The sequence below is a fragment of the Bombus terrestris genome, chromosome 11 (assembly GCF_910591885.1).
Source record: "Bombus terrestris chromosome 11, iyBomTerr1.2, whole genome shotgun sequence".
NCBI lineage: Eukaryota > Metazoa > Arthropoda > Insecta > Hymenoptera > Apidae > Bombus > Bombus terrestris.
In genome coordinates, this window is record NC_063279.1 from 13,320,799 (window position 1) to 13,347,174 (window position 26,376).

The 26,376-nt window shown below is 38.2% G+C and overlaps 2 protein-coding genes and 1 long non-coding RNA gene across 6 annotated transcripts in view; 2 read left to right on the forward strand and 1 right to left on the reverse strand.

Annotated features, from left to right (window-relative positions):
• LOC110119680 overlaps nucleotides 1-26,376 on the reverse strand; it is an 86,902-nt gene that overhangs the window by 36,495 nt on the left and 24,031 nt on the right. The window lies entirely within an intron of this gene.
• Nucleotides 9,584-10,686, forward strand: LOC100652169 (3-hydroxyacyl-CoA dehydrogenase type-2). Its single transcript, XM_020865457.2, has 2 exons — nucleotides 9,584-9,907; nucleotides 10,344-10,686. Exons 1-2 carry the CDS (start codon nucleotides 9,682-9,684, stop codon nucleotides 10,538-10,540), a joined length of 423 nt encoding a protein of 140 aa, XP_020721116.2. The 5' UTR covers nucleotides 9,584-9,681; the 3' UTR covers nucleotides 10,541-10,686.
• On the forward strand, nucleotides 12,313-24,119 carry LOC125385899 (uncharacterized protein DDB_G0287625-like). 3 transcript variants are annotated; one of them, XR_007225636.1, is made up of 5 exons: nucleotides 12,313-12,376; nucleotides 12,917-13,341; nucleotides 13,769-14,098; nucleotides 14,267-16,622; nucleotides 21,586-24,119. XR_007225636.1 is itself a non-coding variant. In XM_048409856.1 (4 exons), the coding sequence occupies exons 3-4, from the start codon at nucleotides 16,418-16,420 to the stop codon at nucleotides 22,731-22,733; spliced, it is 1,353 nt and encodes a 450-aa protein (XP_048265813.1). In that variant the 5' UTR covers nucleotides 12,315-12,376; nucleotides 12,917-13,341; nucleotides 13,769-16,417; the 3' UTR covers nucleotides 22,734-24,119. The 3 variants fall into 3 exon arrangements, 2 of the variants coding, with proteins under 2 accessions (XP_048265813.1, XP_048265814.1); XM_048409856.1 differs by having other exon boundaries at nucleotides 12,315-12,376; nucleotides 13,769-16,622; XM_048409857.1 differs by lacking the exons at nucleotides 13,769-14,098; nucleotides 14,267-16,622 and having other exon boundaries at nucleotides 12,315-12,376.

Below are 26,376 nucleotides of genomic sequence, written 5' to 3' on the forward strand. Positions count from 1 at the left end.
ATCGAAGCTCCAGGTTTATCGTGGCGCGGTAGACGTTAGGGTTCTCCCGGTTGACGAATAGCCACGTCGAACCAGTCTTGTCGATTCAGTCTCCTGATTTGCGAACATCGCGAATCGAGTTCAACAGATTTGTAATTTTATGTTACCGTTCTATCTCTGACGACGTACTATTCCATTTTCGAATCTGCTTTACATTATGTTTGTCGTTGAAGAATTAGCCTCCAGTATGAATATGATAATCTTTAGTATAGAAGAAGTGTTAAATGTCGTGGCGTTGAATATTTAGATAATTTGATGAATAATTGATTATTTAAACACTTTTGTCTCTGTGAAATTTATACTTGTAACAGATATCTTGTACTCTTTACATATATTTTCGAATCTGTTTTAAACTGTATCAATATAATCACGATATTGGAGCACTGTGACAGTGATAATGAAATTCCAAAATGTGGAAGTATAACATAATTGCAAATGTGAAAGTTAGAGTCATTTGACGACACTAAAACGATTCCGACCATACGGCGATGAACAATCAAACTTTGCAACTTAACGTTTACAATTTACTGAAACACGACAAATCCCATCATGCAAACCAGATATCCGATTGTAAAACGTTTCCTAAAACAACGAACCTGAACGAACCAAACAATTGGTATCGCGACTATCGTCAACGATGCTGCGAGCAGCAACGTTAGCAACACGGGACGACATCAGCAACGGGAGCTTTGGGGTCAGACGTAGCAGCAGCAGCGGCTGTGCCCTGAACCAACCAGCGCCGCATCAAGTATCACTCTATTTACCCGTCAAATATTTGTGCTTTTACCGTGGAGCGCGTATCCGAGACTCCTCTCCTCGCTCCTCTCAGCTATCTACTCTATCCTCTAGTGCCACTTTGTATACAGTGAACACCGTCGGCTGAATTTCCCTAACGAAAACTTGCCGAAAATTTGCAATTCGTAAAGAGGCAGCAGGGCCTCCCTTCTTGTCGACATCGAAAGGAGAGGAGGAGGAAGAAACGAGTTCGCTTCCGCCTCTGGAACAGAGGAATCAGGAACGTTCAACGGTAACAAGAAGGAAATAGAGGAGGTTTAAAGGTGTTTCGCAGTTTCCATCGTTTCGAGATCGATATACGCGACACTGAAGAGTCTGAAGAATCGTCTTGCTGAGGCAAGTGATAATGTGATTGTAATCACAGTAGAAGCTTCAGATTCGCGTAATATATAGATAACGTATTCATACAAGTTTTCTATAGTAAATATTCAAATATTTTTGTAAGCCTTGAAAATTATGTATACACTGTTGCTTGTGAAAATATTCTAATACTTGCAGTAGAAAATTTTTATGAATATATTACGTATTTTATATGAAATTTTTTGAAACTTTACTAAAACTGTAATTATAAGTATTCATTATTCAGTTTATTAACATTGTAATGGTAAGTATTTAAATACCCTCATATGATAAGCTACAATGTTATGTCGCGCAAGACATCTGCACTCCATCCCGCGCTGCTTGACAGCCAACGGTCACGTGCCATCCTTCCGAACCCTCAATAAGCCCACTGATCCACCATAAACTTGAACTCCTAAATGCATTATTCGCACATATGGTTTAAGTCAATCTGTTTGCCCGGAAAGACTTTCTAATTCTAGAAGTGTTTTCGGCTGATTTTTAGAAACATCAACTAGCAACATTGGTAGGAGGTTCCGTCCCCTCTTATCACTTATTAATATCGACTAACCAATAGACATAGCAGATCGTTGCCCTCACCTTACTAACAAAAAGTGTGAGCAACGAATCCGTTTTCTTCGCTCAAAAACCTTACGGCTCTCACAGTTCCGAGAGTTCCTACGGCTCATACGGTTCCTACGGCTCTTACTGTTCCTATTGCTCCGATTGCTTCTTTTTTTTTTTTTTTTTTTTTTGCGTGGAGAGATCCTCATGGACACCCAGCTGCAAGCAGCATGGGTAGTGTCGGACTCTTACCGACTAAAACTCCACGGTGGTCTTCCAGACGGCTGTTCGAGGAGGGCTCAGGATCTCTTGCGAATACTACCAAGCGCTCCTCGTCGTCTATCTCCCTGCTGGGCGGGAGACTTCCTTGTTAGACAGAAGATCGGGGCCGCCAGGGGGGACCACGCCCCCTAGCGCCCCTTTCCTTGGGTCTTGTTACTTCCTCGATGACTCCTTGGGCGCGTTTACGGCGGGGGCACCGCCGCTCCGTGACGCGCGGAGACTCCTTGATGTCGCGCTCTGCTGGTATGCTGGGCTTTCTCTCTTTCTCTCTCCGCTCGCTCCTTCACGAGCATGACTTGCTCGCAAAAGGTGCGGACGGCTGTGTACTCCTGGGGCCCCCTGAGCATAGCTTCGATGAGCGTATCGGGGGCCAATCTCTCGCCGATCTCGAATCGTAAGACACGTCGCGGTACCTCCCACGCCGGGCAAGCCTCCAGCGTGTGCTGCGCCGTGTCCTCCTCCTTCCCACAGTGGTGACAGATGGACGTCACCTTTCGCCGGATCTTGAGCAGGTACTCGCCGAACACCCCGTGGCCGGTGAGCACCTGAGTCGTTCTGAATGTTAGCGGGACCCCGCCTTTGTCTCCCCACTTGTCCCAGTTGGGCAGGACGGCGCGGACGGCCCGATGAGGGCGTACTGCATCCTCTTCCAACAGCTGCGAGTGCCACCGCTCCCATGCTTCTAGTCTTGCTTCCTCCCGAACATCCACGGTTGGTGCCGTCGGCGTGGCCCGTCGGTCCAAGGTCGCGGCCCTCCGATGTTCGTACACCCGACGAAGGGCAAGGGCCTGTAGCTCGAATGGGGGGGGACGCGGCCAGCACGGTCGCTGTCGCGTAGGACACCGTCCTGTATCCCCTCGCTGCCCGGATGGCGATCGTCCTGTGGAGCCTTCTCACCAGAGTCAGGTTACGCCGGCTCGCCGCCAGATCTTCGGCCCATACAGGTGCTCCGTAAAGGACTCGTGACTGGATCACTCCTTCGTAAAGCCTGCGCTCCGATTGCTCCTATTTCTTCTACGGCTTCTACGCCATCAGGAGGATCAACTCTACCAATTCTCATAAGCAACGAACAGTCTACTTCATACAGTCAAAGTCTGTTCAATCGCCACTTCTATTACAACACGAGGGCCTTCATTTATAACTCTCGTCTACGCCCTTTATATCATACGTAACGGTGTAACTCATTGGTGTGATAAGTGTTGGAAATATACATATTTATAACCCTGTTAATCGCAGTGTTATACTACAACAACCACCTCTATTATCCTAACCGAAATAAGGCGATCGAACTATTTGTGGTGTCGATTATTACAATCGTAACGGGAATTTACGACTCCTGTTGACGCGTTTTCTAGTGACCGCGTCTTCCCGCGATAGCTCGAATTTACATGCAGTATTACAAAAAATTCCTTTCTTGGTACCATAAAATACAATCATACTTAAAACAATCTTGCAACATTATATAAATGGATCCAATACTGTCTACGATAGAAAAACGTCGAGAAGAAAGTTGCAGAATGAAAAAACTGTAACGTGTCGGAAACTAAAGGTACCTTTCACGTAAGAAACTGGTTGACGATTGCGAAGACCCGTGCAGCCGGTAGGCTGGTCACGGATGTGACGCACGAACGGGTACCACATAGTTCTTTCTTTTTTTCTTTCTTTTCCGTTTCCTTTTGGCCCCTTTGGCTATCCACCCCTGGGAATCCTAATATCCACGTTTGACGTCATGCCAAATACGTACCCTTACTCGTCTGGAATAAGTCACGAGCGACGCCGCAATAGAAGATTTGAAGCAAACGTCGAAGAAGAAAAAGGAAGGTCCTGTAATACAGATGTCCAGAATCTTCTTGACGACGTATTGTATTGCAGCTGTCCCTAGTATGAAACACGGTTATCGTTAAACAACCAAGGAAATAACTAGAATTTCGACCCCTGGACACACATGGAATTTATAAGTAACCGATGAGCCGCTTGATTGGGTGCTTTTCGATTGGAAAAACTTTATCTTATACAGACTGTCTCAATTCTTTTAAACACAGAACACCCGTCTAACATATTCTATGAATAAAAATGAGAAAAGATGTCGTACAATATTAAAAAATGATAACATAAATACGGAATAACAACGAATTAATCAAAAACAAATGGCTGATATTTGTATTCATTCTTATTTGAATGCGTTGAAATGAAAAACCGGGATTTTATTTTATCGTAAATTTCTCACTGATTGTTTTTAATTTTAATAAATGCGTCACGAATTGTTTATCGCTCAAGAATATCACTCGGAAGAAGAAAAAAAGGGAAAAAATGAAATATTCTTTAGAAGTTGAGATATGAACATAGTGGGAGTTTCGTCGATTACAAACGCCACAACGCAACGTCTAGACAAGCAGATTCACCAAACGCATTATACGACTTGATTTCTACCGGACGACCGCAGGTATTGTGGCATTGTTCAGCCGCTGATTGGAATTTAAATTTTATTCATAGGCTCGTTTATATCCGGCCAGTTATGTATTCAAATCGGACCAGCGTCCAGCTCGTGCGCGTGAAAGCCTGTTGGTACGATTCCGCTTACCTAACCCAGACCTACTCGAATCCGCCAACGTTCGCGATAATTTTCTCGATTTCTATATCGAAATCACCCAACGCCATCGGTCGGTTTGAAAAGCGGAAATGCGTTGATTTTATTCCAATCATTTTTATCCAACGGAAAATGTTAACCATCACATCTGCTCCAACAGACATCGATCTGTGACATGTATAGATATATCAAATGAACAAACGTATTGTTTCTATAAAATTATTTACTTATAGCTGAAAATTCTAAAGTATACAATAAGAATTTCAAGACAAGGATGTTTGCCATTTCTAAAATTTTGAGAGCGCAACTAACATAAAAAGATACATATTAGGTTGGTGCATATCAAACGTTTTATACATTAAAACACATGCGTAGTTTCTTCAAAAAAAAAAAAAATTATATATATATTCAAAGTATATAATAGCTAATGCTATTATAACCATGGAAATAAAACAGATAAGTGCTGGAAGAAAGAAACAAGAAGAGAGAAAGAAGGATGAGAGTGATGCAGGGACAAATAACATGCGGGAATAAATTACAACGGTCGCGGGCTGCGAGAAAATTACGGCGGGGCGCGACGGCGCGAAAATATTCGGGAAACTGTCCCGTTGCGGGCTGATGATTAATAAATCAAACTCTCACGCACGTCAAACAGCCATGATTGTAATTTGCTGCGATTGCTCGCGTTTCGCGCCGGTGTCCGCGTGATACCGCACCGCGAACAAAGTAACGAGGAGGGAGATGCAAAAGGGGTGAGTTTATGGTGAAGGGGGTGGGGCGAGTTACAAATTAAAATGCGCATAATTACGTGGCAATTATGACGTTTGCTTTTCGTCGATGCCACTCTCTGGCTGCTGCGTTGCTTGCTGGCTCGTGAAACGCGTTAATAACCTCGGTTTCGTTGATAATTCCCACCGCATTGATTCGTTTCGAGTCTCCAATTCTTCGGTTTCGGTTGAAGAAACAATTTGTCGAAAGAGAAATATTTAATAGCGTTATTCAGAATAAGAAATAGTATAATAGTTTCCAGATTCGATTGACATAACATGTACTGTGCACTGCTAGAGAGAAGTCCTGCGAAACGAATGCGGATCCGATTGGTTGTTTCTGACAGACTCAACGCAATCATAAAGATAAACACACGTATTGTCCGAAATACAGTTGTCATTATACAGAGTGTCCCAATAATGATGGTAAAATATGGAGGGAGTGATTGTACATGATAAAATAAGTCGAAAATATGCAATAAATTTTGTTCCTTTGAAGCTTTGTTTTGGACAGAGTCGACTTTGAATTTGGTTAAACAAATCACAATACAAACCACATGCAATAGGTTTATGAGTAATAATAAAGTATATAATTCTTAAGATTTACTTTATTAATGCAAAAATTGATGAAAATGCTGGCCACCATACTGCACATATAGGTATGTTCGATTCTCGAATTTTCGAAGGAAATTCGAAGTCCATTTTCTCGAAAACAAAGCTTCAAATGAACAAAATTTATTCCATATTTTCGTCCTATTTTGTACAATCACTTCCTCTAGATTATGCCATCAATATTGGGACGCCCTGTATATTATCACATATACGAATAAAATGATATAGCAACGTGCGGTGATGAGTGATAGAGTACAGTATCTCCCTTGTTCCTGCGCTGTCCTGCTAAGATTGCACTGACTAGAAATATTAGTCAGACGACTCTATTCAGTAAAATGTTCGACATGATTGCAAATCTTGATTTTTTAGATAGTTTGCGTAAGATGACGGAACGATTAACGTTCTGATTGGTTGATAATATGTGCAGTCTGATATTTCTCAACCCAATCATCTCTTCCTTGTTTTTTAATCGAATACTATTGATTTCACACAGCTAGTTTCGATTTCCTGGATTCTCTCAAACATGATACATTTCAACATCCGGATTAAACGATAATCTGTATCAGCGAATTTTCGCGAATTAACTGCGACCCACGAGAACTGGCTTCTGGTCGACCACCGTCCACCAAACCTAGTGTTGGCGCCATCGTCGATGATAATCGGCTCGGATTTTGGATTTTTCAACGTACAACTCCCTAACACGGCGAAATTTCACTGCTGACACCGAAACGCCTCGTTAATGTCGATGAATTGGAGAAACGTGCAGGGGGACGGCATAGTGCGTTTCGTGTGCGTATCGAATTTGTGAATGACACTAACGAGTAAATAATACACGCGCTACGTCGACGTTAGCAAACAAGTCGGTTCATTATGTTCGTGTTTTCGCCGTCAGTACGTTTGATTACTAATATTTGATCGATTCGTGCGTTGATTTTCGCGACACTGCGAAATATTTTCAATTATTCCGCGTTATATCGTCACGTCGCGTCGGTACGATTCAATCGATTACATGCAGACGAGTTGTACCTGCAGTATATGTATGTATATTTTCTAATACGAATTAATTTCTAAATATTAAGGAATCACACATACGCATTGCAAATAAAATATAAATAAAAAATACTGAAATAAAGTCGATTACATAATTTGATTTGATCGAAGTCACGTGAATGCATTAAACAGACAGGCATTTTCTCTTTAATGCTACATAACAAACATGTTAATGAGGTAGAACATATAACTGTTCTATACTGAGTATCAGAAGTCTGGTACTTTTAGTTGGCTGGTAATGAATCGTTTCAGACACGGTCCGATTCCTGACTCGTGGTATCCTTTCGTGCTAGTTCACACGATTTAGATCCAGTATAATAACTAGCGGAACGGCGTCACTAACATCGACGTCGGGTAGTTTGAATTTTAGTTTAATTGAAGTTAAGTGTCCATTAGAAACTCCGCTTTCTGTCAGTACGTACCGCCAATGTTGGCGTTACAATTCAAAAGTATCCTATTTGGAGAACCGCACTATGTCCGTCATTTAAATGCGGTTACCAATATTATCAACCGCAACGGCAATACTCTACCGTTTCCATACTTCGCCAAACGTCGCACAAGCTTCTGTATTTATAAATTTAACTTTTCTCCTGATTCATTGGAAATTCTGGTCTACGCATCGAAATGCTATTTCGTGTAAACGCCATTCCGTTTATTTAACAAATGTTTCTAGCAAAAATTATCATCGTCTGATTGATCGTGATAGTAATCTAAATTATATATTTATTCTTTTAAAATATTTACATATCCGTACTAAGTTCTTAACAATGAAAATAATTGTACAATACATAAATATTTCATAAGATACCGTAGCTTAAATTCATGAAGATCAACAGTTAACACTTTGACTGCCACGTTGGTCATGTATGACCGGCCACGGTTTCTTCTGTGACGCCACAATGGTCATTGGTATCCGGAGCGCTTGAACTTCTTACTATTGTAAAAATTGTATGAAAATTGACAGTTAGGGCATTTTGAATATAACTGATAAATATAAGATAATTTGAAACAAAAAATGCCCCATTGAACAATTAAACATGTAGCGGCACTCGACAGCAAAACTTTTCTGTCAAAACGGTTTCTGTCCCGTGGCTTGCTACACAAAGATCCTATCCTCGATCGGACGACGGCAGAGCAGTGGTTAGCGCCGTTGGTTACGAACGTTTCCACACCAGATTCAAATCCCGACACTCGTAGTCAGATTTTTTCTTCACGATTCATAAATAAGAAAAAAGCAGCGCAGCACCTCACACCGACCTATACATCAGCATCACACTATCATGGCATATCCACTTCAAACATTTTCAATAAAACATCAATAAGAAAAAAAAGATGAGAACAAATTTTGCATCTAACGGTGCACTGTATTTGTATCCATATCTTTGAGGGGTAATCTACGAATATTATCATAAACACACCTTAGAAAATAATCGTAAATGCTGGTTTATAATCATATAATTGAGGTTAGAAGTGCGCACATATCATACTATTATATATAGAACTTTTGCTTACGACGAAATAACAAATGCGAATGGTTTGTTAAAATAAACGAAGACTTGTTATAATATATCGCTACCAGCTGTCAGCAAGGCGCCACAGTGGTCACCCACGACCACCAATAAGATAAACGGTCCATTGGGGAAGAATGTTGTCTTACATCATCAATTTATTATTTTGCCATTATATGCTTTGTAAAATAAAAATACTCCCGTGGCGTCCTGAGCGAAACATGTGATTTCGGCGTGGCAGTCAAAGTGTTAATGAATTTATCTCACTGACGGCACCGGCGGCTCTCATTCCGCTATAGAGCAATTTCGCTCGCGTCACTTATTTTTTCACGATTATGAATTATCTTATATTGTTTCCTCACGTTGTTAAATAATTGTTCTATGTTCTTACGCTACAGGTCCTACTATAAACAAGAATCCATACCTCGGTCATACTTATTCGGACCCGCAATAATTCTAAGGACACACCACGAGATTTAGTATTGTCTACTTTACTGGCAAGGCCCTTACGTTCTTTAGGGTTATTATTCATTCAGGTAAAAGTGGATTTTCCCACGTTGGACAGCCATTTGTGGGGGACGCACATAATAGATCTATATTTCATGTATCAATAAAACTATTTTTATATATTTTATACCGCATTAATTTCGTCGCACTATTGTAGTAACGATGGAAATAATACAAAATTTATAACTATTGACATTTGTTCAAATTATATATTTCTACTAATTTTGGTGCGCCGGTCATCGGTGACCTCCATGGCATTAACCGTGTCAAAATCTCTATAAGATAATAGTTAACAAGACGAAAAAAACGATCAAAATAAAAGTAACCAGATAGAAATTTCACATTGTAAAATTTTCATATTTTATCAAGACTCTGAATTAATAATAATACGTAATGTTTTCATAATGAATAATTGTATGATACTATTTAGGTGAGACTCGAAAAGGACGTATTAGAGAGCATGGAATGTGCAAAGACGAAATTTGGCGGCGTGAATGTACTAATTAATTCTGCTGATGTTATTGGCTACGAAAATATCTACGATTTCAAGAACAAGAAGCCACATTCTGCTAACCTTTATAGACGCGTTTCCGAAACTAACGTGTGGAGTTTAGTTAACGTAACGCGCTTAATGGTCGGCTTGATGACGAAGAACAAACAAGATTCAAATCAGCAAAGAGGAGTCATTATAAATCTTCCGAGCACGATGGCTTACGAACCACCACCTGGTTTAGTTGCTTATGACATCACGAAATCCGCGGTTTCCGGCATGACGATCCCTTTAGCTAGAGGACTCGCGTTGCAAAGAATACGTGTTATCACAATTTGTCTTGGTTACATAGACAGCCCCATGACAGGTATGTTAATATTACGATTAGTATGCATTGTCTAGAAATTTTTATTTTTATAAAAAAATGCAATAAAAAAGCATACAGAATAAATGCATAAATATTCGCAGTTTATTCACGATTATGTGTATTTAGATGTAAATTTGTTGCTATCAATATATTGACACAAACCATCAGTAGTTTGAGTTGTTTGTGTCACGACTAGTGTGTCATTCAAACTACGAGTTTATGATTCTCTAATAAGAAAGTAATGGATTTTAATAAACCATTTCTAAAATTCATATCGCACATTTTTGTCTTATTTCAGTTCGAGGATGCACGTCATTAATATGTTATCCTATAATAATTTTATCGAAGTCTCTGTTCATTAATAAACCGTCATCGTTTAAATGTCTGTTCGTAAACAATGTACAATAAAATCACAGAAATCTTTGTTCACATTTAGCTGCAGAAGAAAAAAAGGAAACAAGGCGGTGGAGCACCATGATAAGCGCATTAAAACGCTGCGAAACCTACGAGGAAGTCGCTCATTTGATTCAAGCGTGCATCAAAAATCCATTGATCAATGACGAGAATATACGTATAGATATGGGCTACAGGTATAATCAAGGAAGAGATTCACAAGGACATTCAAAGTGTTGAATCTATGAAAACATTCAAAGGGAAGCAAACAAAAGCATATGTATTTACATGCAGGATAGTCGTGTAAAATAAATATTTATCTTTTGCAATAAATCCTTTTACAAATATATACCCGACATTATCTAATATAAAATAGTACTAAATTGTTGAATACGTAGAGTTATTTGTTGTTATTTAGAAGTCTATTTACTGTGAATGAGCGAATTATTTAATTTAATTTCAATAGTTTTGAAATTATTACTTTTTCGGAACTTCAACAAGAATCAACTTAAAGTAATACGATTTTTATTACGAAAGGTTCCGTTTCGTTTTTAACAATATAAAGAATTTTGTGTATACATATATATATGTATATAAGTACGTATATACTCTACGACTTGTTTTAAATATATATATATATATATATAATATACATATTTAAAACAAGTCATAGAGTATACTTTAAAATGCTTACTGTTATGTTTTATTTAGTTGCCGTCGAGAAGGTAGCGTTAACTAACGTTTAATGCAACTGGCAATAAGCGCCACTTTCGGCTAACCTGCTATGTGCAGGAATACTGGCACGGGAGAGGATTAAAGTTATTCGAAAGTAAATTTACAATATGTAATGATTTTTTGAAATCTTATTTGATTTCGATATTGACAATTGACTGACAGATTGATATATAAATTATATATAATTTTTATATATAAAATTTTTAATATAATTTTATTAAATATTATAAATTAATATAATATTACGTTATATAGTGGATTACGGATATAAAATTTTTCGGTTGACAAGATGATGATTCTTCGGTTAACAAGATGATGATTCTTCAGTTGACAAGATAACGATTCTTCGTTTGACAAAATGATAACTAACTTTTCGATAGACAAAGTAATAACCAACTCTTCGATAGACAAAACGATAATTAACTCTTCGATAGACAATGGTAATTATTTGGTAACGGTAATTAATTAATATGCTCGATAGACGAACGATAATTATTATTACTCGATAAACGAACAATTATTGTATACTATTCGATAAACGAAGGGTAATTATTGTTCTTACGCGATAAACGACCGGTAAATGTTCTTACTCGATTAGAGAACGGTAAATATTCTCATTCTGACTTCTCTGAGTCGCTACATTTATATCCGTTGGAGATGAAAAAACGTCAGGGTCTTTCTTTTGAAAATGTTTGGGAAGATCCTCAACATTTGTTCAACTGCCGACTTTGTTTACAATTTAAATTGTCTTAATATCGTTATAGAAACATAATTAGGTAAATATAAAAACATGGTTAGATAAGTTTTCGCAAGATATAGCTTTTAGCGGCACTAACTGTCTTTCATTTCAAATACTGTAAACACGGTTTCAAATAAACGTTTTAAATTACCTTGATTTGAAAGAAATTATCAATTTTACTTTTGCCCTACTGATCGTGGGGGCCGCGGGACGTGACACATACTACAATGAAAATATTACTTCCCTTGACCGTGCCATATAATGTAATCCATACTTCCGCCGAGGTAGTCAACAACTATTCAATCGTATATGCCCGGACCCGGATTAATTCCAAGGAACTGGTTTATTGCTCATACATCACAAGAATTAAAGATTTTCCCCATTGCAGAGGTCCCTAATTTATATCCGGTATATACCTAAAATTTTCATTACAGTAAAACATAGGATAAGTGGGTTTTTCCCTGTACAGTATGGCAGGACCTCTTCCACCCTGAGAGCGACCGATGGTGGGGAATGATACTTATTAGTAGTTCGACATCATTTACCTGATTGTCAGTTGATAACAATCCTGCGGTCGTGACTCACCTCATTTTCGCTCTTCTGTAAGAATACTTTTACACATTCGTAGATACTTGTAGTAATCAAAAGTTGTTGGAAATAGCGATATTTTAATTGTTAACTCAGTATTAAGCGACATTTTAATTGTTAATTCAGTATGAATATCATTCAAACCACCCCTATTATCTTAACTGAAATAGGCGATTGGTTGATTCATGGCGTCGATTATCTTATCGTGACGAGACAGCTTATGACCTTCGTTGACGCGTTATACCGCGAACGCGTCTGCCCGCAAATATGCTCGAACAAAAATACATAGAATAACAAGGAAATTAGTTTGTACTTATACTTATATACATCGAAAAAACCTAGGTGGATTTCAAATTTTATTTGATGTAGATCAATCTAATATAATATTAATGTCTTTATAAGATAATTAACAAAACGTAAAAACGATCAAAATACAAGTAATCCGATAGGAATTTCACATTGTAAAATTTTCATATTCCAACGAAATTCTGAATTAACAATAACACGTAATGTTTTCATAATGAATAATTGTATGATACTTTTTAACTTTTTAGGCAAGGTTCAACAAGGACGTATTAGAGACCACTGAACCTGCGAAGGCGAAACTCGGGGGGGTGAGCGCGCTAATTAATTCCGCTAGGGTTGTTGGCTACGAAAACATCTACGATTTCAAGAACAAGAAGCCACATTCTGCTGACCTGTATAGACGCGTTCTTGAAACTAACGTGTGGAATTTATTTATCATAAAGTGCTTAGTGGTCGACTTAGTGGTCGGCGAAGTACGATCCAACTTTTGGTAAACAAACAGTAATCATACCAGACCGTTCGGACATGAAGCGCGGCGCTTCACGATCTCGTTCAAATCCTGATGGCACCCGGAGACGCGTGAAGAACAGTGTGGTGGTCCCTACAGATCCAATGAAGCTAAGAGCACGTGTTCTTGCACGCTTCCCCTTTCCCGAAGAAAACCCCGTGGCAGGTATGTTAGTATTACGACTAGACTACGAATGTTTCGGAATTTTTACTTTTATACGTGCAATAAAAAAAGCATGTATGCAGAATAAGTGCATAAACATTCACAGTTTATTCGCGATTATGTGTATTTAGATGTAAATTTGTTGCTATCAATATGTTGACACAAACCATCAGTAGTTATGGTCAATCATTGATTCGCTCAAATTACGAGTTTATCATTCTCTAACAAGAAAGTAATGGCTTTTAATAAACCATTCCTAAAATTCATATCGCACATTTTTGTTTTATTTCAATTCGACGATGCACGTCATTAATATGTTATCCTGTAATAATTTCATCGGAGTCTTTGTTCATTAATAAACCGTCATGGTTTAAATGTCTGTTCGTGAATAATGTAGAATAAAATCACTGAAATCTTTGTTCACATTTAGCTCCAGAAGAAAAACAAGAAACAAAGCAGGGGAGCAGCACCACGACAAACGCATCAAAACCCTGCGAAACCGAAGAGGAGGAAGTCCCTCAGTGGATTCCATCATACTTCCAGGATGCCTCGGCGGAAATAAATGCGCTGACAGCTGGTATGAGTGAATGGAGATCTGGCGTGAATTCCTGGAGGAGGGGAGTAAATTCGTCGATAAGTGACTTAAATCCGTGGTCAAGTGATGCGAATTCGTCGACGCCTAAGTATCCGTGGTCAAGTGATGCGAATTCGTCGACGCCTAAGTATCCGCGGCCGTATGGTGAGTATCCGCGGCCGTATGGTGAGTATCCGCGGACTAGTGGTGAGTATCCGTGGACAAATGTTGAGTATCCGCGGACTAATGGTGAGTATCCGCGGCCGAATGGTGAGTATCCGCGGACTAGTGGTGCGTATCCGCGGACTAATGGTGCGTATCCGCGGCCGAATGGTGAGTATCCGCGGCCGAATGGTGAGTATCCGCGGACTAGTGGTGAGTATCCGCGGACAAATGTTGAGTATCCGCGGACTAATGGTGAGTATCCGCGGCCGAATGGTGAGTATCCGCGGACTAGTGGTGAGTATCCGCGGACAAATGTTGAGTATCCGCGGACTAATGGTGAGTATCCGCGGACAAATGTTGAGTATCCGCGGCCGAATGGTGAGTATCCGCGGACGAATGGTGAATATCCGCGGACGAATGGTGAGTATCCGCGGACGAATGGTGAGTATCCGCGGACGAATGGTGAGTATCCGCGGACGAATGGTGGGTATCCGCGAACGAATGGTGAGCGTCCGTTCATGAACCACACATATCCGTGGATGAATGGCAAGACTTCTGCGATATATTACGACAATTCTTGGACAAATAACAACAAATTTTTGAAAAATGGCGTGAATCCGTGGTCAAATAACGAGAATCCATGCTCGTCCGATGCCAAGGATACGCATTCATATGGCAAGTATCCGTGGCCAATTGGTAAGAATACAGTTATAGATTTAAGCTACTGGTACTATCGGGCAGAAGATCCACTAAGCATTTATAGTTCTGAATATATGCAGAAACACACTGGCAACTAAACATAAACATACGTATTTACATGCAGGACAATCCTGTAAAATACATATCTCTCTTTTGCAATAAATCCTTTTACAAATATATATCCGACATTACCTAACATAAAATAGTACTTAATTGTTTAATACGTAGAGTTATTTATTGTTATTTAGAAGTCTATTTACTGTGAATGAGTGAATTATTTAATTCAATTTCAATAATTTTGAAATTATTACTTTTTTGGAGCTTCAACAGAAATTAACTTAAAATAATACGATTTTTATTACGATAGATACCGTTTCGTTTTTAACAATATGAAGAATTTTGTGTATATATTTATAATATACATATTTAAAACAAGTCTTAGAATATACTTGGAAATGCAAACTACAATGAAAATATTACTTCCCTTGACTGTACCATATAATCTAATCTATACTTCCGCAGAGATAGTCAACAACTATTCAATCGTATTTGCCCGGACCCGCATTAATTCCAAGGAACTGGTTTACTGCTCATAAATCATAAGAATTAAAGATTTTCCCTATTGCAGAGGTCCCTAATTTATACGATACATACCTAAAGTTTACATTTAGGTAAAGCATGGGATAAGTTGGTCTTTCCCTGTACAGTATGGCAGGGCCTCTTCCACCCTAAGAGCGACCGATGGTGGGAGATGACACTTATTAGTAGTTTGATATCATTTACCTGATCGTCAGTTAATAACAATTCTTCGGTCAAGACATACCAGCTATCCGCTCTTCTGTAAGAACACTTTTACACATATCATTCGCAACATTCGTAGATACTTGTAGTAATCAAAAGTTGTTGGATATAATGATATTTTAATTGACAACTCAGTGTTGATATTTTAATTGTTAACTCAGTGTTAAGCGATATTTTAATTGTTAATTCAGTGTGAATATCTTTCAAGCCACTCCTATTATCTTAACTGAAATAGGCGATTGGTTGATTCATTGCGTCAATTATCTTATCGTGACGAGACAACTTACGACCTTCGTTGACGCGTTATACCGCGAACGCGTCTGCCCGCGAATACGTTCGAACAAAAATACATAGAATAACAAGGAAATTAGTTTGTACTTATACTTATATATCAAAGAACCTAGGTGGATTTCAAATTTTATTTGATGTAGATCAATCTAATATAATATTAATGTCTTTATAAGATAATAATTAACAAAACGTAAAAACGATCAAAATACGAGTAATCCGATAGAAATTTCACATTGTAAAATTTTCATATTCCAAGGAAACTCTGAATTAACAATGACACGAAATGTTTTCATAATGAATAATTGTATGATATTTTTTAACTTTTTAGGCGAGGTTCAACAAGGACGTATTAGAGATCACTGAACTTGCGAAGGTGAAACTCAGGGGAGGGGGGGGGTGAAAACACTAATTAATTCCGCTAAGGTTGTTGGCTACGAAAATATCTACGATTTCAAGAACAAGAAGCCACATTCTGCTGACCTGTATAGACTCGTTTTCGAAACTAACGTGTGGAGTTTATTTAACATAACGCGCTTAGTGGTCGACTTAATGGCGAAGTACAATCCAACTTTTAGTAAACAAACAGTAATCATACCAGACCGTTCGGACATGAAGCCCAGCGCTCCACCTGATTCAGATCCTGATGGCACTTCGAGACCCGTGGAGAACAGCGTGGTGGTCCCTACAGATCCAATGGAGCTTCGAGCACGTATTCTTGCACGCTTCCCCTTTCCCAAAGAAAACTCCGTGGCAGGTATGTTAGTATTACGACTAGACTACGAATGTTTAGGAATTTTTACTTTTATACGTGCAATAAAAAAAGCGTGTATGCAGAATAAATGCATAAACATTCACAGTTTATTCGCGATTATGTGTATTTAGATGTAAATTTGTTGCTATCAATATGTTGACACAAACCATCAGTAGTTTGAGTCAATCATTGTTCAAACTACAAGTTTATCATTCTCTAACAAGAAAGTAATGGCTTTTAATAAACCATTCATAAAATTTGTTACGTCGCGTGATAGGAACCGTGCAACGTCCCTCGGTATTGGGTCGCTAAGGGTCCGCTGACCGTTATTTAGACCCTCAACAAACCTAAGGTCCCACCATAAACTTAGACTTTTTAAGTAATTTTAAGTAATTTTAGATGCTCCTATTCATCTTTCACGCGCAAATCCTTAAATGTTTTCGATTTACGGGTGGTCCTTAGAAAAGTCCTTAGGTTTGTTGTGCGCTATTAGAAATTACGGAAAAGCTGGTAATTATATAATGGGAAAAACCGGACATTTACCTAATGGAAATGTCTGGGTTTTCCCATGAACAAGGTCACCCATGAGCTACATTAGTAGGATGCTTACTCCTCCTATCTTCATTCATCAACGCTGGCCATAGCCAATGGGTATCGCGGATCCTTGTCCTCACATTTCATAACGAAAAGTGTGAACAACGAATCCGCTTCCGTCGTTCAAAAATTACCTATATACCGAACTTTCCAGTGAAAATGCGTCAATCGGTGAAAATAAAGTGACTAACGACAATGCCCATCGCCAAATGGTGGAAAATGCAACAGCAAATCTCACCAATAAAAATAACAACAAAAGCCGAAACGTATTACATAAACAGAGCTACAAATACAACAAATCTAAGACAATCACTAAACGAAGATCAGGAGTGCTCAGCTATAAATGAAATAGAAATTGAAACATAAAAAAATAATGAGGAGAATAAAATCAACAACGAACTAATCCACCAGAATGAAAGCTGGAAGGTAGTAACTTCCAACAAAAAACGTAAAATAACTCCAAGCACAAGTGTCGCAGGAAACCTAGACACAGAAAAGCAGCGATGGCTGCAAGAATTACCATTAAGAAACTCCTTCAGCTCACTAACGGAAGAAATAGACATTGAAACCACAAGTGAAAGCGACAAGTGAAACCACAACTCATTCAACTCACATTGCAAAACCAGCACCAATATTTGTTGAGACCCGCTTATTAATCCACTAAATAATATAGTCGGGAAGGATAACTACACAATAAAACAAACAAAAATTGAACAAGTAAAAATCCCAAAAAACGCGCCAGAAATTTATAGGAAAGTGATAAAAGCACTAAAGGAAAAAAATGCTATATACCACACGTATCAGCTCAAGGCGGAAAGGAGCTACAAAATAGTAATAAGAGGTTTGCATCCAAAAATCAACACAAAAGAATTAAGTGATGAACTTAGCAAAAATTGGCCATCAAACAAGATCAATAAACAATATAACAAGATACGAAGGAACCGCTACCATTATTCTTAATAGAACTTGAACCCAGAACCAATAACAAAGAAAGTTACGAAATCAAAAAAATTCTAAACACAATAGTAACAGTGGAACCACCACGCTACAAAATATATATACCACAATGCATGCCAACAATACGGCCACACAGAAAATTATTGTAACAGAAGCCTGGCATGTGTTAAATGTGCAAAAAACCATTTAACAATACATTGCCCATTCACAGGAAAAATAGAAGTTAGATGCTATAACTGTAACGGAAACCACCCAGCCAGCTATGAAGGGTGTGAAGTCAGGAAACAATTACAACGTAAACTGTTTCCGCCGCTACGAAACAGGACATACAATAACTTACAAGCGCAACAGGACGGCACAAAATCTGAAACAACACCAAATTCACAGCACGCAATGAACACTAACCACAGCAACACCAACACTTTTGGTAGCCGAGGCTACGCGTAAGTAATCAGCCAATCATCACTCTCTGACAACCAATATCACAACAACATCAGCAACGACACTACAGAAATCAAGGAACTTCTCAAACAATCCATCAAAACACCGAAATGCTAACTAAAATGATAAACGAACAAAACGCAGTACTAAAACAGCAAACTCAACAAATCACAGTCATGCTACAACTGCTTACAAACATGCTAAGCAAAAAATAAAAACGGACACGTTGAAAATAGCAGCCTGGAACTCAAACGGCCTACAACAACGGGCCCTTGAAACTAAAACATTCCTGTATAACAACAATATCGACATATTACTTGTTTCAGAAACATACTTCACTTCAAAAAGCTACATGAAAATACCATATTACACCATATATGATACCAAACATCCATCAGGAAAAGCGCACAGAGGGACCGCAGTGATAATAAGAAACGATATCAAGCATCATTTACACAGCCAAGTTAATAAGGAATATATACAAGCAACCACCGTTACAGTTCAAACTAGCAGCAACTACTTCCCGTTGTCAGCAGTATATGTACCTCCGCGACACAAAATAACATCACAAATGAGGGAAGAGTACTTCCAACACTTAGGGGACAAGTACATCGCAGCGGGAGACTACAACTCAAAGCACGCTATGGGGATCAAGAATTACTACACCTCGAGGTAGAACCCTGGAAAAATACATTAGAAACAACAACCTCAATATATTATCCACAGGTAGACCGACATACTGGCTGACTAACCTAAATAAAAAACTTGACCTACTTGATTTTGCAGTCACAAAGGGACTAAACACAAATAAACTAAAAATAACACCCAACCTCGAGCTCAGCTCCGATCATACACCCATAATAATTAAATATAGAAACAAACCAATACTTTATAGCAATCCAGAGATACTATGCAATAAAACCACCAAATGGCAAACTTTTAAAGAAATAATCGAGAGCAAAATAATCTGCAATATCCCATTGAAAACTCCCGAACACATCGAACAGGCAGTAACAACATTGACAGAAACTATCCAAAAAGCAGCATGGACAACCACTACACCTGAACCAACCAGCAAAGAAATAAAAATAATTCCGCAAATCTCCTGACTTCTCAACTAACACTGACTGATTTCCCAACTAACTAATACCCCATGGGTTAGTATCCCTTTGTCTTTTTTTAGTCCCAACACGCATGTGTTCCGCGAAGACCCGTGGCCAGAGTCACGTAGGCCTTTTCTACGAAACTATTCACTTGAAAGGACCGACGACACATTGATGGACCCGACGGCGCCTCAGCTCTCGCGACATTGTTTATGGTTCGACCGATATCTTAGGCCTTTTGTCCACGATACTACATATATAACCGCATAAAACTTATAATAGAGATAAAAAAATTAATACCGGAACACCAATTTGTTTTTAGAAACAAACACTCCACGATAGAGCAAATGCACAGGCTTATAAACGAAATAATAGTAGCACTAGAAAACAAGGAATACTGCACAGCCCTCTTTATAGACATAGAGAAAGCATTCGATAAAATTAACCATGAAAGTCTACTACAAACAATTAGGAAACAATTCCCGGAGCAAATACACCAATTAATAAAATCCTACCTAAGCAGCAGAACCTTCGTAATAAAAATCAAGGACACACATTTTCAAGTTAAAGACATCAAGGCCGGGGTACCACAAGGAAGCGTCCTAAGCCCAATACTATACACATTATACACGGCGAACATACCAACAACTACCAACAGCACAGTATTGACATTCGCGGACGACACAGCTATACTAGTCAGGCATACGAATCCAGAAACGGCAGTCAAATTACTACAAGAACATATCACAAAAATAGAAAAGTGGCTACAAGAAAAACAAATAAAAGCAAACCCCAATAAATGCAACCATATTACATATACGCTACGAAAAAAGATATCACCAAACATCCTTCTAAACGGCACGCATATAACACAAACAAAGCATGTCAAATACCTAGGACTCCACTTAGATACACAACTTACATGGAAACAGCATACTAAATCAATGATAGAAAAAATACAGAGAATAAGGAGACAAATGCATTGGCTAACAAGCCGAAAATCCAAATTAACCATAGAAAATAAATTAAAAATATATAAAACGATCATAAAACCAATCTGGACGTACGGAATATCACTATGGGGGACAGCAGCAATGAGCTATATAAACAAAATAGAAACAATGCAAGCTAAAATTCTTAGAACAACAGTAAACGCACCATGGTACGTTAGAAATGATGACATACGGAGGGACCTGGGAATCCCAACGGTCAAGGAAAAAATTAGCAGATACTCAGAAAAATACAAATCAAGAATAGCAACACACTCAAACCGGCTAGCTGCGGAAACGTTCGAAACCATAAACATGGACAGAAGGCTAAAAAGGAAGCACCCAGCAGACCTCATAAAGGATATAACCTAACAAACGCGAGGATGGTACCCCGCTGAGGGTAGCCACCAACATGTTAATATAACTGTTAAAAAATTCTATCAAATGTCCAAATTGGACAAATTGTGAATTTCAATAAATAAATATAAAAAAACCTATATCTTAAGCAGTGGCGTTACTAACTTATGTAAAGTTGTTGGAAATGCATATTTTATAACACTGTTAATCGCAGCGTTATATCACCTCAACCACCTCTACTATCTCAAAAGAAATCAGGGGATCGATCTATTCGCGGTGTCAACTCTTAGAATTGTAGCTCCCGTTGACGCGCTTCCTCGCGACCGCGTTACCCCACGACTGGTCGGAAGTACAAACTTCATATCGCGCATTCTTGTTTTGTTTCAATTCAATGATGCACGTCATTAGTATCTTATCATGTAATAATTTCATTGGAGTCTTTGTTCATTAATAAACCGTTATGGTTTAAATGTCTGTTCATGAATAATGTAGAATAAAATCACTGAAATCTTTGTTCACATTTAGCTCCAGAAGAAAAACAGGAAACAAAGCAGTGGAGCAGCACCACGACAAACGCATCAAAACGCTGCGAAACCAGGGAGGAGGTCGCTCATTGGATTCCATCATACTTCCAGAATTCCTCGATAACGGAAGTAAATTCGTGGACGACTGGCGCGAATCAGTGGACAACTGGCGTGAATGTCTGGACGAATAGACTGACTTCGCGGATGAACGACGAGAAAGCGTGGAAGAACGACGAGAAATCGTGGATGAACGACGAGAAATCGTGGATGAACGACGAGAAATCGTGTATGAACGACGACAAATCGTGTATGAACGACAAGAAATCGCGGATGAACGACGAGAAATCGCAGATGAACGACGAGAAATCGCGGATGAACGACGAGAAATCGCGGATGAACGACGAGAAATCGCGGATGAACGACGAGAAATCGTGTATGAACGACGAGAATTCGTCTATGAAGAACGAGAATTCGTCTATGAACAACGAGAATTCGAGTATGAAGAACGAGATTTCGTCTATGAACGACGAGAATTCGTGTATGAAGAACGAGAATTCGTGTATGAACGACGAGAGTTCGTCTATGAACTACAAGAATTCGTGTATGAACAACAAGAATTCGTCTATGAACAACGAGAATTCGTCTATGAACGACGAGAATTCGTCTATGAATGACGAGAAATCGCGGATGAACGACGAGAAATCGTGTATGAACAACGAGAATTCGTCTATGAACAACGAGAATTCGTGTATGAAGAACGAGATTTCGTCTATGAACGACGAGAATTCGTCTATGAACAACGAGAATTCGTCTATGAACGACGAGAGTTCGTCTATGAACTACAAAAATTCGTGCATGAACAACAAGAATTCGTCTATGAACAACGAGAATTCGTCTATGAACGACGAGAGTTCGTCTATGAACTACAAGAATTCGTGTATGAACAACAAGAATTCGTCTATGAACAACGAGAATTCGTCTATGAACAACGAGAATTTGTCTATGAACGACGAGAATTCATGTATGAAGAACGAGAATTCGTGTATGAAAAACGAGAATTCGTGCATGAAGAACAAGAAATCGTATATGAAGATCGAGAATTCGAGTATCAACGATGAATGTACGTGGATCAACGACGCGTATAGCTAGATCAACGACCAGTATCCGTTCATCAACGATAAGTGTCTGTGGACGAATGGCCAGTGTATGTATTCGAATGGGGACAACCGTGGTCAAATGGGAAGAATTTGTGGACAAATCTCCAGAATTCTTGTATATTGGCGAGCTTTTTTTAGATAAATTACGAGAATTCTTGCACAAATGACGAAAAATCTTTGATAAATGACCACAAATCTTTCATAAATGACGAGAATCTGTGGTTAAATGGCGAGAATCCATGGTCAGATGTCGAGAATCCGTCGATCAACGACGACAAGTATCCGTTCATCAACAACAAGTATCTGTTCATCAACGACAAGTATCCGTTCATCAACGACAAGTATCCGTTCATCAACGACGAGTATCCGTTCATCAACGACGAGTATCCGTTCATCAACGACGAGTATCCGTTCATCAACGACGAGTATCCGTTCATCAACGGCGAGTATCCGTTCATCAACGACGGGTATCCGTTCATCAACGACGAGTATTCGTTCATCAACGACGAGTATCCGTTCATCAACGACGAGTATCCGTTCATCAACGACGAGTATCCGTTCATCAACGACAAGTATCTGTGAATGAATGACGAATGTGTGTGGTCGAATGGGGACAATTCGAGGTCAAATGGGAAAAATTTGTGCACAAATTTCGGGAATTCGTGGACAAATCTCCAGAATTCGCTATATAAATAGCGAGATTTTTAAGATAAATTACGACAATTCTTGGGAAAATGACGATAATTCTTGGACAAATGACGAAAAATCTTTGATAAATAACGACAAATTTTTGATAAATGACGAGAATCTGTGGTTAAATGGCGAGAATCCATGGTCATATGTCGAGAATCTGCGTTCAATTGGCGAATATCCGTCGATCAACGGCGAGTATCCGTCAATCAACGACGAGTATCCGTGGATCAGTGGCAAGTATGTGTGGTCCAATAGGGACAATTCGTGGTCAAAGGGGTAGAATTTATGCACAAATTTCTAGAATTCGTTTATAAATGGCGAGATTTTTGAGATAAACTATGACAATTCTTGGACAAATGGCGACAAATCTTTGATAAATGACGAGAATTTATGGTTAAATGGCAAGAATCCATGGTCAGATGTCGAGAATTCGCTTTTAAATGGCGGGTATCCGTGGTCAATTGGCGAGAATACAGTTATAATTATAAGCTACTGGTACAATCGAGAAAAAAATTCACTAAGCAGTTATAGTTTTGAATGTATGATAGCATACAGTGGGAACAAAACTTAAGCATATCTATTTACATAGAGTATAGTCGTGTAAAATAAGCATCTCTTTTCAATTAATCTTTGTAGAAGTATGTATTTGATATTATCTAACAATAAATAGTGCTTGAGTGTGTAATACTTAGTGTTATTTGTTGTTACCTGTAGTCTATTTACTGTGAATGATAGAATTATATAATTTAATTTCAATCGTTTTGAAATTATTACTTTTTCGAAGCTCTAACAAGAATCGACTTAAAGTAATACAATTTTTGTTACGAAAGATAACGTTTCGTTTTTAATAATATACAGAGTTTTGTGTGTATATATATATATATATATATTTAAAACAAGTTTGAGAATACACTTGGAAATGTATGTACTAATGAAAATATTACGTCTCGTGACCCTACCATATAATCTAATCCATTCTACGGCCAAGATGTCCAACAGCTGTTTAGACGTATTTATTCGGATCCTCAAGGAACCGTTAACAAAAAACTTACCAGCGACGGTCAAATTGACCGCTCTCGAAATTTTACATAAATTTAACCGTATTTAAAATTTATCATATCGCTTCATAATTTCTGTCTTTTCTTAAAACATGCATACAATATATTTTTCGGTATTTACTTTTAGTTTGCTCTTTTATTTTCTGAGAAAAAGTTGTACTCTGCCTTGCCTACCGTGAGCGGTCATTTTGACCGCCCGACAAAATATTTTAGTTATTCTTAAAATAAATGCAATCAGTACAAAGAAAAAGCCATCTCTAGCTCAAATGACAAACAAAATCAGTAATAATAAATAATAACTGCTGTTATACCCGTAATCTTGTCATAAAACATAATCCATCCCTCGATCAAGATAGCCACCAGCTGTCAAGACATATCAACTCAGGCCAATAATAATCCTAAGGACCCGCCACAAAATTTAGCATTTTTTACAGTTCATTGTTACAAACATTTTAAAACTGGAGAAGTTTCTTAGGGTTATTGCTCATTACGATAAAACACTGGAAAAGCTTTCCCAACTCCACCCTCGAGTAACCGTTGGTGGAGAACGGTCAATACTCATTAATATTTTCGTATAAATATCGCCGTAACAGACCATATTCTTACTTGCTATTGTCCTTTCAACTAGAATACATCTCAGTTTGTTAGTCAATTAGTCGACATACAAACTTGTTATCTCTAAAACTCAGACAGAAAGCACCTCATTCAGGGCGTTTTATGCAATGTTGCTATAAAAAGAAAAGTAAAGCATATCAGATTTAACAATAATTTTGTATTCCGCACATGGTATTGTTCTGTGATAAATATTTACCCTAAAAATGTCAAGACTTTTCAACACATGAAGAGCTATTTACAACCGAATCAGAGTTGAATATTATAAATAAGCGTTTACGTAAGGGAAAAACGGAAGGAAATTATCGTTGACAGCAGAGAATGAGACTCGACCCGATGGAACAGTTTGGAAAGAAATAGACGCAAGTCCCAAACCTGGCAGGACATCAGTTCATAATATTTTTAGGGATATGCTAAACGGCATACAATAAAAGCATAAGTAAAGACGGCATTTTATCTTATCGTTGATCACCGTCTAAAGGATCATATAATAAAATGTAAGGAAGGAGAAGCATTTAGAGTATTGGGGACTAAGAGGGAGCTAGATGCAACAAAACTAGGTGCATTTATTGCTCTGCTATATGCCCGCGGTGCATATCAGGCAAAGAATTTAGATATCTCATATTTGTGGAATAAAATTTAGACACTGCATTTTTTTCAAAAACAATTAGCAGCAATGACTTTGCTGAAGTTATGAGATCTATACGACCTGATAAGAAGAGCGAAAGAAGACGACGTTTACGAACCAATAAATTTGCAATGGTATCTACAGTATGGGGCCAATTTACAGAGAATTCACAAAATTGTTATAAATCTGGTGCATACATTACTTTTATATAAAGAATCGCAGGAAAAAATACCATGCAATAAAACTATCAACAAGTTCAGATTCATTACTACAAAAAACTTATCAAGTAAAAAATTGTAAAGGTTACAAAATTACGAAAATTTGTTTAAAATGCGGGAAATATTTATGCGTCAAATGTACAATTGATAATAAGATAATCTGTAAAAAATGCAGCGAAGTTGAATAAGAAATTTTATGGAAGTTCATCATTTTATATACATTTAGTTATAAATTAACCATTATCTAAGTTAAATCATAAAAACTATTACTTCTTTAATCACCGGTCGTTTTGACCGTACACGGTAGGAATAGGTAGACACGAAATGTGGGTAGGTTTAGTGTTAATTACGTAAGATTTAGAGATTTTTCTTACTATCAAGATCCTTAATTTATACAATACATACTGAAAAATGGGACACTTCTTA